Source organism: Anas platyrhynchos, chromosome 5, assembly GCF_047663525.1.
Source record: "Anas platyrhynchos isolate ZD024472 breed Pekin duck chromosome 5, IASCAAS_PekinDuck_T2T, whole genome shotgun sequence".
In the NCBI taxonomy this organism is placed as follows: domain Eukaryota; kingdom Metazoa; phylum Chordata; class Aves; order Anseriformes; family Anatidae; genus Anas; species Anas platyrhynchos.
The window spans coordinates 7,852,476-7,865,482 of record NC_092591.1 but is presented as its reverse complement, the minus strand read 5'-3'; the positions used below and the strand labels follow the sequence as shown (position 1 = coordinate 7,865,482).

The 13,007-nt window shown below is 51.2% G+C and overlaps 1 protein-coding gene across 1 annotated transcript; it reads right to left on the bottom strand.

Moving 5' to 3' along the window:
- Nucleotides 1-3,271: 3,271 nt before the first annotated feature.
- AKAP5 (A-kinase anchoring protein 5) lies at nucleotides 3,272-11,208 on the bottom strand. Its single transcript, XM_027458023.3, has 2 exons — nucleotides 10,781-11,208; nucleotides 3,272-9,567 (listed from the first exon to the last, which is right to left on the bottom strand). Exon 2 carries the CDS (start codon nucleotides 8,943-8,945, stop codon nucleotides 7,236-7,238), a length of 1,710 nt encoding a protein of 569 aa, XP_027313824.2. The 5' UTR covers nucleotides 8,946-9,567; nucleotides 10,781-11,208; the 3' UTR covers nucleotides 3,272-7,235.
- Between the last annotated feature and the right edge of the window lie 1,799 nt (nucleotides 11,209-13,007).

Genomic DNA, 13,007 nt, shown 5'->3' with positions numbered 1-13,007 from the left:
TTAAAATGGTAAAACAGACTCTTTTTACCCTTCATTTATCATGACCTGATTTCTGAAAAGTAATCATATCCGAGGGGGATTTAAAATTGTACGTGTTCCTCTTGGATTGATGTTTCACCCCTGTGTAGTTTTCCACCCAAGGTACCCACACCTCCTGCCAGACGGGCTCCAGACCATCCATCCCTCAAGAGCAGGCTCCTGAGCAGAGGGCCCCAGCCAGACATACGGCGCTCTTGTGGCACAGAGATTTCTTCTGCAGCAAAGGGCCGAGGCTCCCTCCCTGCCCAGTAATCCCATTATCCAGCTGGGGGGGAGCAGCAGCGTGCAGGGGGCGTCCTGCCAGCCCCTGGGGACTTGAGTCATTGTCTTAGGAGAGGGGCATCCGAACAATGGTGGGAACAGCTTGCTGTCAAAACGCCCGGCCTGCATCTCTTTGTAGCCAGGCCCCTTGAGCTGTGGTCTTTGAAACAGTCCCGGGGCAAGATGTGCAATGAAACCACCGCCAAACTGAGAGCCCAGCCGAGCTCTTTGTGCGGGCGGCCGCTGCCTCTGCCGGGCGGGGAGCTACACGCTGCAGGGGACGGAGCGGCCACCGAGGGCTGCCAGATTGTGTTTTGAGACAAAGGGAAAAACCAAACAGCCTCTGAGCCTGCATGGACGATGTCAGGCAACGCACGCTGCCGTTTGCTATGTGCCTGCCTGGTGGGCCGAGCGCTCTGCTCTCTGCGTGCCCCTTAGAGCTGCTCTCGTGTGACTGCACCCGAGCTGTGGAGCTGGGCTTCAAAAGCCTTTTTTTAAGGCTGGCAGACAAACGCAGCCCGACCCATGGGGCTGCCAACTCCTGCCGAGCCCCTGGCACATTAGCAGGGCCGCAGGAGGTGTGCAGCTGGGGCCTCGGGCTCCCCTGGGGCTCCCCCAGCTTCTCTTTATGCAGGACGGATGAAAAATGGTATTTTATAACAGCCCACCGTTGTGTGTGACACTTTGTCGAGTGCTGCTTGCTTCAGCAGCCTTCCCGTACTTGATTTAAGCCCCTACAGCATCACCCAGGGGGGTCGGCTGGGTAGGGACAGAGCTGCAGGGAAGAAGCAAAAGCTGCAGAAAAGAAGTAAAAGTGGCAGCTTTCAGACACTTCAGGGGGAGACGGGCACCTCGCTAATTTAGCTGCATGCCTTAAGTGCCTGAATTCATTCGGATTGACAGTCAGATGGCCCTGGGTGCCTCTGCAAACCCCGCCGAGGTCAACAAGACATGAACGTATGGCGGGCATGCTTCATGCAAAGGACGGCAAACAAAGGACTCGCTATTGAGGACAGCAGGAAATGGGTTTGTTCGCTCTTTGGCCATTAAAAGGGAGCTGCAACGACAGCTGTGACCGCAGGCAGAAGTCAGGTTCAGGCAGGTACCTGCAGGCTGCCACGGGCATGTACGGCTCCTAGGGTACAGGTCCTGAGGGTGATCCTGATCTGCAAATAATGCCAACAGCCAAAACATACTGTGACCAGCACTGTGGGCTCTAAGTCTTTGAAAATCTAGGAGTATAAGACTTTTTTTCACCATTTCACCCCTTTTTGGTGTATTTTGGCTCATCTTTGTGGTGCCAAGCATCTGTGTCATCAAACATCTGGGAGAAGCATTTTTTTTCATCATTTGCAATACAAGAAATGTATTTTCAGCATTTTTCCTCTGAAAGTGTTAAAGCGCTGTTATAATTAAAGCGGTAGAAGAAGCCTGAGACAGAAGCCTTGTCAACGCAGAGCTATGCTAACTGCAACCACCCCTTGCAAGCATCATTCGCTCTCAGTCTTGTGAATAGGAAATAATTTTAGAAGGCAGTTACATTTTCTAAGCAAGGACAGCAGCTGCTCCTGGATACAGCAAGAAGTTTTAGCCCTGCATGTAGAAGGCACTCGGATTACTTAACGTGAGGCAGGAGCATGCTTGAAAAATCTGCCTGATGTACAGCTGGGCTTGAAAACTATTCTTTAATATTTATTTTTCCCATGAAAACATAAAAGCTTCATCCCAGTATGCAGAATAATGATCTTGGTAATTCTTTTTGGACATCCACCATTGGTTGGTCAACGCACGTGGGCATAGGCAAAGAAAGACCCAGAGCGATGCCACCTGTAGCTCAGGGCTGACGGCCCAATGCATGCTACACAGTTCCCAGGTGGGCACTCTGACATATTTTTCCCCTGCCAGAGCCCACACGCAAATGTCTTCTCCTCCCTCTTCCACCCTGAATTTCTGGGAGGCTGGCAGGGGCAGTGCCGGCTGCCCAGGTGATGGTGCTGGCGGGCAGGTGGCCTCTCCCAGCTCCTTGATTCCAGGCAGAATAATAATTAAAAAAACAAACAAACAAAAAAAAAACACCCCAAACCATCAGCTTGCTGTAGGTGGCAATTCAAGGTCATCTCCCATTTCAGCCTTTCCATGAAGGAGAAGCAGGCCTGGACCATTTGCTACCAGCGGCCAAGGAGGGAGGTTTATCCTGGGTTTGTCACAGCCCCCCGGGAGTCTGCCGGCAGCAGGTTGCAACACACAGCTGCACTCGTCTTCAGCTTTGCTGCTGGATAAAAAGCAGACAGGTTTTCCTTTCCTGCTCCTGTCTTGGTATGCCAAAAAGGAGTGCTCTGTGTGGGCGCCCCAGCAGTCCAGCACTAGGAAAATCTATTCTGACTGGTAAGAAGAGGGGAGGACGGACCTGCCCTGAATTACATGCCAGTGAGGTATTTACAGTTGGAGCTGTGTCAGGGCTGAATTCCCTGAAACGCAATCACGGCGCGTACCGGATTTGCATGTTTCATTAAGAAAAAGTAATGACACAACTTCAAAAGCAGCTTAATAGAGGAAATGCTCCCACTGAATATTCCAAAGCAGGCACCTCAGCCCTCAAAACCCAGGCGCAGCAAAGCTCAGCATCTTGCCTCCTGAATTTCACCTGAGCTAAAACACCCTGGGGAAGCCAAGCAGCCACCCCCCAGCCCAGCTGCCAGGGCTGCTGCTCCATGCTCCCTCCCCCCCCCAGCCCTGCAGCCTTCATCTCACACAATTTGGATGGCAAAGTGTGCTTTCTTAACATCTTCTCCCCTCTTTTATATCCAGCATGTTTATCATTTCTCTCTTATGTGACAAAAGCAACCCCTGATTTGGGGCATTTTTTGCTGCAACCCACTTTTCAGCTAAATGGTCTCAACAAAATCCCAACGTTTAGCAAAGAATTTCACTCTTCAAAGCGTGCTGCAAAAAGAAAGAAACATGCAAGTGGTGGCTCCTGAAAATACTAATCTATATTGTTCCTTAAATAACCATGTAAGCAGTAACATCCTCTGATTAGCTAAACAAAAACACATTTAATGTAAAGATTTTTATCTGGCTGCAAATTAAAATATTTCATTACTTTAATACCACCCAACAAGAGCTAACAAGAACCATTTCTCTGGGAAATAAAACTGCAGATGTAAAATGATATTAAAGCAAATTGTTTAAATCAATCTGTTCTCTTGGAGCATTTCATTATTTTGAATTACAGAGGTTGAAGCCCTGTATCTATAAGACAAGCAGCGTTATGGCTTTGCTGCTGCTAACACGTGAGTCCACCAGCAGGGTCCCACTTCCATCCATCACTCCCCAGCACAGAACAGAAAGATTTTCATGTATTTCACAACTTTACCCAATTTCTTCTATGCATGTGTGAAATCTCTCTCAGATTTTCATTTTATACATACGCATACATGAAAATATCCATCTTTTTTTTTTTTTTTTTTTCCAGGGAAAGCGTCTTAAATTCAAATGCTGGATTCCTGCTTGCTGTAGATTTGGTCGATTGAAGTCTGCGTAGCAGCAGCAACCTCCAGCAGCTGGAGGTCTGGCCCTCAGCAGCCTGCACATCTCAATGCTCTTTGGGTGCCACAGGGCTGGAAAGAAAATGCAGTATTTGTTTGAGCCATCATTGTCGACCAGCAATTTTCACAAGGAATGTTTCAGCAAATACACTTGTTTTCTGCTGGGCTCAGTGTTGACATAACAGAAAAGTTTTTTATCCCTCTGGAAGTGTTCCTGGGCACGAGTTACACTGTTTAAGCACTCTCTTCTTTGCTGCTAATAATTAAAAAAAAAAAAAGAAAAAAAAAAGCTGTGGGAAATGAAAATACTTAAAGTGACATGGCAAAGCATGGAGAGGGGACTTGTTGAATAGAAAGCTGGATAGTCCGTGCCAAGAGGAGCACTGGAAACATCTGGGAAAAAAGCAGTGGTGCAGACTGTGGGGTGAGCAGAACAAATTAATTCGTTACGATGCTGCTACAAAGCAACACTTCCATAACCGAGAGGTGCAGCAGATCAGCAAATACTTGGATGAGAGGGCCCAGGGGCAGTCTGAACTGGTCTATAGGAGACCAAGGTTACGCACCATTCCCGTTTCTTGCAGCTGCCCATGAAGAAAACAGTCCTACACCCAACCTGCCCGTCGGTGCTCTCGCGCAGCCAGGCAGTCACACGCTTCTCCAAAAATTTATTCTCCAAAAGAATAAAGTCCTTATGTTTTATTAATGTCCAATTCTCTAATCATAATGAAGGAGAAAAGAGTCTTAATTAAATCATTAATGGCTGTTAGAAGTGTATATTTTGTTCTGCAAATAACACTATTAAAAATGTATTTTTTTCCCTTTTTTTTTTTATATTGTATAAAGTGCCTGGAGTCCTTGCATGAAAGACATTATGCAAAAAAATAAAAACAATTAGGGTGTGGGATCCACTTGACGGTAGCAGAAAGGTCTGGGTCACGGTGGTCGCTGCTCTCCCCTCCACCTCCCATCAGCGTGGAGCCGCCGGCTGAGAGATGGCGGACCCGAGGCCTGCCAGCAGGAATCCTGCAGCCAGCAGCCTCGGGAGACAAAGCCCTTGGTGCTGCGGTGACAATAGCTGTCCTGAGCCATGCTCTGTGGGGCTGGGCTCTCCTCAGCCTGCAGATGCTCTGACGCGCTGCTCCAGCAGATCACCCCGCAGTGAATTCGGCTGTCGGGCGGCAGGGCTGCTCCTCTTAGCCAGAAGAGATCCGTGAGCCCTCCTGTAGTCTGTGGGCCCCCAGGAATCTGCGAGTAGAAGCGACTGACCAGCAACCAAAAGGAGGCCTTATGAAAAAGAGCAAACCTCAAAACATTTCGGGTCTATTAACAACATTACGATCTCTCTGTGCACACTGTATGGCCACCTGAAAAGGCTGGACAGGACACAACCGAGCGCCATCAGGTTCATCTCCTCACATACAAAACCTCTCCACAGCTGCCCAGTCAATCACAAGGCCAGAAAACAAGAGGTACACTCAACTTTAATGAAGCAACTGCCAGTTTTATGCACATCTTCTGCATTTCTTGAGGAGAGTCCAGGCTTCCCCCTCCTCAGCTCCGCAGCTACGTGCTGTCCTAAACCAGCCCCTTTCAAAGTTATGGCAAAGTGCCTGAAAGGCATGGTATGAAGTACAAAGCCATTAATATTGTACACTCCGAATTATTGATAGCTTATTAAATAAATTCACAGAAAAAGACGACACCATTTTTTTTTTTTTTAACACCCTCTGATTTTCCTGTTTTACTTGTGCAGAAACAAGTTGTGGCACTCACTGCTAGCAGTCCTCTAATAATGACGGCGATCCTGTGTCAAAGTTTAAAACGTGGTTGTGCACTGGGTACCAGGAAGGTTGTCAGCCCTTGTGTTTGAACAGGAACCCAAATACTGCACCGGGAAGAGAAACCTCCGTGTTCCCACTGTGGTCAATGAGCAATCGCCAGGGGAGGCTGCTATTTCTGTACAGGCTGAGAAACAGGCAGGAGAATTTTCTCAGCAGAACAGGCAAACGTTCACGCAGCCGTACGTAAATCACAACCACACAGCTGCACTCCAAAATTATCAAAAGGCCCCTTTCTTTCTGAGGGCTGGCAGTGAGAGGTGACGCATGCCCACACGCACCACGCGTGTGCACACGCGCAGCAAGCAAGCCCTCTTGTAGCAGAGCAGCTTGTGATTTTGGACAGCACCCGGCCTCTTTGGGCATTTCATGGCAGTGTCCCCAGGCCCTGGTGTCTGGGTTTTCCCTGAGGACTTTGGTGGGTTTGCTCTGGCATTTCAGGGCGCATTTCAGACTCACTGCCACAGGGCCAGAGGGGAGTCTGGGGGAAAAAGAGGGGAACGATGCCAGGTTCGCTGCAGTCAGGTCAGGAGGGATTTGCAGCCAGGCGAAGGGACAGACTGCTGCCTGCACACAGGGACACTGCCAGCAGCCCGACCAAATCTGCTCCTGACTTAGAACGATTCCACAGCCTGCAGCACATCGCTGCTGCTGAGCTATTTCAACACCGAGGCAAGAGTTGCATGCAGCTCACTGTTATTTATATTACATGCCACATATCAAAAATACGCTACATCCACGGACAGCTTCACCACGACAGACAAAGAAAGGCAAAGGCAAGGGGCTCCCTGCGGCAGGCACGCTCTAGACTAGCCACGGGCAATCCTGCCCACTGCTCCTGGCAGTGCAGGAGCGGCCCCCAGCAAACCAAATGCTGGCATTTTCTTGGCATTCGCACAGCTTGGGGTCAGCAAGAGGAGCTGACGGTGTGCAGTGCTGTGCCTGGCCATGAGCAGGCTGCTTCTGGCTGGGGATTAGGCTGGACAAGAAGCACTGCTCACTGCAGCCACCTGGTTTCATCCAATGTGACCACAGGGGTGACCCTGTTTTTTAACCCTTTTGCAACACTGAATGCCAGCCCTGGCCTGCTTGGCCTCAATGTCTTCATTGCACATTGCAGTCCCATCACCTGCTGAGCCCTGTGCACCCAACTGAACCCAGGGCAGGAAGGCACTCGCTGCCCCTCAGACCTTTCCCTAACTGTATGTACACACCTACACCATTAACAGTGGGGAAATACGGAATGGATGGAGGCAGAAACGTGGCCTCAACATAAAGATGCCAATAAACAGAAACACTGCAACGCCTTAATTTTCCTGTAGCTATGGGCAGTCGTGCTGCCCGCAGCCCCAGGCCCAGGGGATGCCCTGTGCACAGCAGGGCCTGCCACACGTCCCGGGACCCGTTTCACACACACATACACACAACTTCACGGGCATGCAGAGCTAACTACACCATGGCCCCAGGAGCCCTCCTTGCTCTCCCCCTCAGGCCACAGCAGCTTGAAAACGCTCCCCCTACTCCTGTTTTGGGGGCATCACCACCATCACAGGAAACTGTTGTGTTTGTTCTGTTCCAGAGCCATCTCGTTGACCAGCTGCTCTATGGATGACTGGATGGCTGCCTTCACGAGGGAAGACGCCGTTTCTATGAGGAGCAACTCGTACTGATCCGAAGTCCTGTGCCCCTGGTCACCCAGGCCTTTCTCCTCCGCCAGGGCACTGCTGCCAGCCTCGGGGCCCCCTTTTTGACCCAAATCAAAGCTCCCACTTGACTTTTTATTCCCTTTTTGCTTATTGTGGTGCAAAACCAGGGTCGGCTCATAGTCCTGGTCAGAGTCGTTGTCAGAGTCCACAGCTTCAGTGACGGTAATGACAATACCGACACAGGTGCCCATGTTGATTTCAGGTTTCTCCTGGTTGCTGGAGCTGCTCTGCACGCTCGCTGCCTCATCTTTAAATGCTGACTGACTGAAATCCATTACGGTCTCTTCAGCTTTGGACTCCTCAGGAAGATTTGTGTTCTCCTCTGATTCACCCCCTTCAGGCAGCTCTTTGCAGATATTGGCTATTTCCTGCACCTCGGTGATTTCAGGAGTGTTGTTGGGCTGCTCTGTGGAAACCGGCACTTCAGCAGGGACTTCCCTCTCTTCCACGTGCACTGCAGTTTGGTGAGGACTCCCCTCGGGCAGCTGTTCCTGGATGGGTTCATCAACTGCCACTGGACTGGTGATTTCTGACTGAGTGGTGTCTTCTGCGTGTTCATCAGCTGCCTCTGAACTGGTGATTTTCAGCGGAGTGGTGTGTTCTGCATGTTCATCAACTGCCTCTGCCTCCGGACTGGTGATTTGGGACTGAGTAGTGTGTTCTGCATGTTCATCAACTGCCTCTGAACTGGTGATTTGGGACTGAGTGGTGCGCTCTGTGTGTTCATCAACTGCCTCTGCCTCTGGACTGGTGATTTGGGACTGAGCGGTGTGCTCTGCGTGTTCATCAACTGCCTCTGCCTCCGAGCTGGTGATTTCGGACTGAGTGGTGTGCTCTGCGTGTTCATCCATGTCAGGCCTGGGCTCTGCCAAGGGCTCACTCTTCACACCAGCATCAGCCCCTTCCTCTATCATACCCTTGTCCTCCCGGGCCTCCTCCACAGGGAGTGGGCTGGAGGGCTCAGCTTTGCTTGGCTCCTCTGCTGGGGCCAGGTCCTCCAGCTCCTCAATGGCTTTATTCGAAATGCCCATCTCTTCATTCGCCTGGACACTGCCCTCTGACTCCTCCACTGCCTCAGAGAGGCTGCGCTTTTTCTTGCCTCTTGAGAACCGTACGCAGGGCATCTTCACACCTGAGCTCGCCTTTTTCCTTGAGAAACCTTGTGTGCCGCCCTCCTCAGCATCTATCTCCAGCTGCACCTGGGAATCGGAGGTCACCTTCTTCCTTGAAGAGGATTTTTGCCTTCTCCGAGGTCTTGTGAGACTTTTAATAGCTGCCCAGGCTCCTCTGGAGGATCGTGGCTGAGCAGAAACTTTTGCCTCCCCTTTGTCTGTGCCGATGCACTGGCTTTTCTCCTCCGAGGCCGCAGAAGCTCCTTCGCATGCATCCTTCACGGTCAGCCCCTTCTTACAGGACTTCTTCCGCTTCTTGAAGCAGAGCATGGAGGGTTTTTCTGCCTGTTCTTCTGACGGGGAGCACGTTGTCCCTGCGCTCTGGGTCTCCAGCTCTTTTGGGTTCTCCATTTGAATTTCCTTAGCTGCCTTTGCCATATTTGCACCTCTCTTTGTCTGTGCTGTATGATCGGTTTTCTTGGTTAATGCATCAGACACAAGAGCTGCAGGGATGCTCAAAGGGCTTTTTTCCCATACTGTTCTCAAAACAATTGTAGTTGGTTTTTAACAAGCTGATGTGGCAGTGTGCAGAGAGAAATTTTGATAAAGCTATTGCCTCCACTTTATAACTCCCATTTGTCTTCTTACTCACTTTATCACCTCTCCAAGGAGTTCTGGGCAGACTTTAAGAACCAGCTCTCCTTTGCTTCGCTGACCAGAGTCACTCTCACCTCCAGGATAAACCACTTCAGGTTGTGCGTGGTCTAACAATATGACCATGTAACAGACAGTCTGACACTGCTTTTTATTCCCCCAAAGGATGACAAATCAAGCCAAGAGTTAACAATTTTTATTCACCCTGGGAAGAACCGGCGTTGGCTGAGCCACCTGCAATTCACATTGCACAAGGAACTTGCTTGAAGCAACAGTAAAACGGCGGCGGTGCTCTGCCCCCCAGTGACAAGGTCAGCTGCTACTTTGCCTCTGCTTTCTGCTTCAGTTCCCACCGCAGGTTAGGTGAGCTTTGCCTCGAAGTGCAGCCGATGCTTCCATCTCTGATCTGTAACATAACAAAGAAATGTTAAGAACCGCAGGGCAAAAATTAAAGTATTGAAAAGTATTTTTAGCATAATATTTTAGTCTGAGGTGCAGACGAAGGGTGGAAAAGCATTTCTACCTCAGGATGCACCACAGCAGTTTTTTCCACTAATGAGCATCAGCATGCACAGGCAAAATAAAGCCACTATTATGGCAACCCAGTGATGTTCCACCACAGAAAATACTACTTTGCGTGGCAGAAGCAGCTATATTTTTTTAATTGCCCACATTATGGCAAATATATTACACATGCACGCATATATTTTCTTCTCCTACGGTTAGCTAAATCTTTCCCCCACAGCTCCATATGCACTCATAGTTCCAGCTAGGGAAATTACACTCTGAGACAGCAGATATTTTTATCTTTAATGCACCATATGACAATATGCAAAACACAGAATACAAGAAGAAGCTGGTGGAATACAAAAGAGAAATCACATGGCTAGAAGGAAGCATATTTATACTACGTGCATGCCTTCCATGGCAACCTCAATTAACACTGCATGTGTTCATCAAAAGAAAGATGTATGTAACCCTTAAAAAAAAAAAAAAAAAAAAAAAGGCCTCGAACCACCGTCAGAACGCTTTGGGAGGTAAAAACGCATATTGCAGCGAGCAGCCCAACTTCTCGGTGGCTGTCTCGACTACTTGGGGAAATTGTTGAGGAGCGCTTCGCGCCCCGCCGCGGGGAGCGGAACAATTCCCGCGGCCGCTCCCGGCGGCGCCGTCCGGGGCTGTGGCCGCGGCTCCCGGAGCGCTGCCGGGGTCGGGGCCCCGCCGCCGACCCCATCGCGGGCTCCGGGCTCCGGGCTCCGGGCTCCGGCCGGGGCTTTCCCCACCGCGCCGCTTTGCCTCTCCCCGGCTCGTTCCGAAGCGCAAAACGCATCCAGCGGCCAGAAGCACGTGTGAAGGACACCAAACCCGGTGCTCCCGGCACAGCCCGGCTCATCCCGGGAAGTTTTTTTTATTTTATAGGTGGGGGATTTTCAGCGCGGACCGGGAGCCGCCGTGCACCGCCGCATCCCCACCAGCCCCCCCGGTCCCCAAACCCCTCGGAGGGGACGTGAGGATGCTCCTCGGGGCTGCAGCGGCCCCAAGCGGGGGGTCTCCCCCAGGGCCCCCCGCTCCCCGTCCCCGTCGCGGTGCTCGCCCCCCGCCGCCCTCACGCCCCTCACCTGCTGCGCGGCCCGGCCGCGGCTCCTGCGCGGCTCCTGCGCGGCTGCGCTGCCGCCGCCTCCCGCTGCAGCCGCGCCCCCCGGGCCGGCGGGGAGGGCGCTGCCGGCAGCCCCCCGCCCCCCGGCCCCCGCCCCAGCAGCCCCCGACCGGCCCTCGGTACCGGGGATGCTCGGGGGGAGCCGCCTCGCAGCCTCCCCGGGAGCGTGGGGATGGGGAAAAGGGAGCAGCATCCCTCCTCTCACCGGGCAGCCCCCGGATCTCCTGGCAGGCAGCGTCCCTGGCTCTTATGGGAAGCATGCCCTCGTCTTATGGGGACGCATCCCTCCCTCCTGGCATCCTGAGGCTCGCAGGGCAGCAGCCCTCGCCCTCTTCCCCGAGCATCCCTTCTTCCCCTCCCAGGTCGCGCAGAGCATCAGCAGATGCACAAACCGCAAACTACAGCCGAGGCCAAGGTCCTCCCAGCGCCTGAGCTGCGGTTTGCAACTCGGATCCCAAGAGCAGCAAAAGGCTCGGTGGGAGCAGAGCACACCCAGGAGGAAGGGGCTGCTGGCGTTTGCAGAGCAGGTACGTCCTGACAGTGCAGGAAGGAAGAGACTCTTGCTCCTCACAGCTGTTTTTGTCCCACCTGAAACCTTTGCTGGCATCAAGCCCATGCTGTTTGGGTCACTGCGCATTTAGGGCTGGTGGTAAGGGCAGCCAGGTCTAGATTTAGGCCAATCCTTGCCCCAAAATAAGAGATAAGTACCCCTTTCACATGGGCCTTTTTTCTTCATAGCTACTGAGATCTGACTTTAAAAAATTGCATCTCCAGCTGTTACGATTGATGGGAGGGCCCCTGGAAAAAGGACTACCTAGCGCAGTGGAAGAACTACATGAAACCGTAGTTTGAGATGCTTGAATGTCCCCATTCATCTCAACGGGGAGCTTACTGACGCCCACAAATGTTTCAAGGATGTTAACTGCTTCACAGCATGCTTGCACATAAGAAACCAGGCGAGGCAGCATACTTGGAACCTGCAAGTGGCTTCCAGCGTAGGCTAGCCTTAGAAAAATATACATGGCCTCCCCCTTCCCTAGCGTGCTCATAGGAAAAAGGTAGAAGGGGTTCTTTTGGCTGAAATTTCAACCAGTAGGACAGAAGTGTGTATCATGTAACCACAAGGAATTGCCATTTTAAAAGCTCCCCTAAGAGATGTGTTTGCTTGCGTTCACGCAGGATAATAATCTTCATTTGGAAACGGCTCCTCTCCACGGGGTGCACAGTGGGTTCTAATTACAATACACTTCTGCGTTAAAGCTGAGCAAGGCCCCTCAGCGCGAGGATATTTCCCCTGGTTCCAGGCGGAGGCAGGCAGCGGTAATGAGGATTGCTAACGTGCGTGCGCTACCTCCAGGGTGGTTTGAAGGAGGCAGGTTCTAATCAATCCCCTTTGAAACCACCTCACACAAAATTCAATTATTCCTGTCGTTTCAGGGGAAGATGGTAGCACTGAAGGGTATGAGACAAGGGTAATGGATAACAGGTTCAGCAGCAAAAGCAGAGGATCTGCTCAGATGATGGGTAAGCTTTCATGCTTGAAAGAACCTAGCCCCTCCGTAGGCTCTGAGGGTCTTTCTGGTACACACCAACGATGTGCAGCAACCCAGCCAAGTAACACCTTGTTTTGTCCTCATTGCTAGTCAAAAAATCTGTATTGTTTCTTAGATGAAGTGATGCAAGACTCTTATTACAGCACAGCTAGGGGAATGGATGGCCATAACACCAGCTAAGGGCTCTGGGCCCACAGATAGCCTACAGAAAACAAATTTGTACATAATTAGTTTTTTCTCTAGGCAACAGGAAGGGAAGACAACCTTTCAACATTCAGTTAAGAAATTTAAGTATTCTTTGTGTCCAATTTGATAGGGCAAGAACTAACTGCCATACTTAGTCACAATGGAAAGTTAAAAACACTCCAATGTTATTTATGAAACAGTCCTGCAAGACGTAGGGTAGGGACTTCCTACTAGGCTTAAAGTGCAGGTTAGAAAAGCATCTGCCACTCACCTCTAGGGATGCTGAGGGCTGTTTTCCATTATTTGCTGCTGGCCCTTACACTTTGTCACCACCTGTCCCCCCCGTGCATACCAAACCCTCCGACAGTTAGTGCCTGAGCTGCTGCTTTGCCTCCCTGCAGGATGCAGACTAGCGACCTCTTGAACCGTCTCTCTCAAGCACATGTCTAT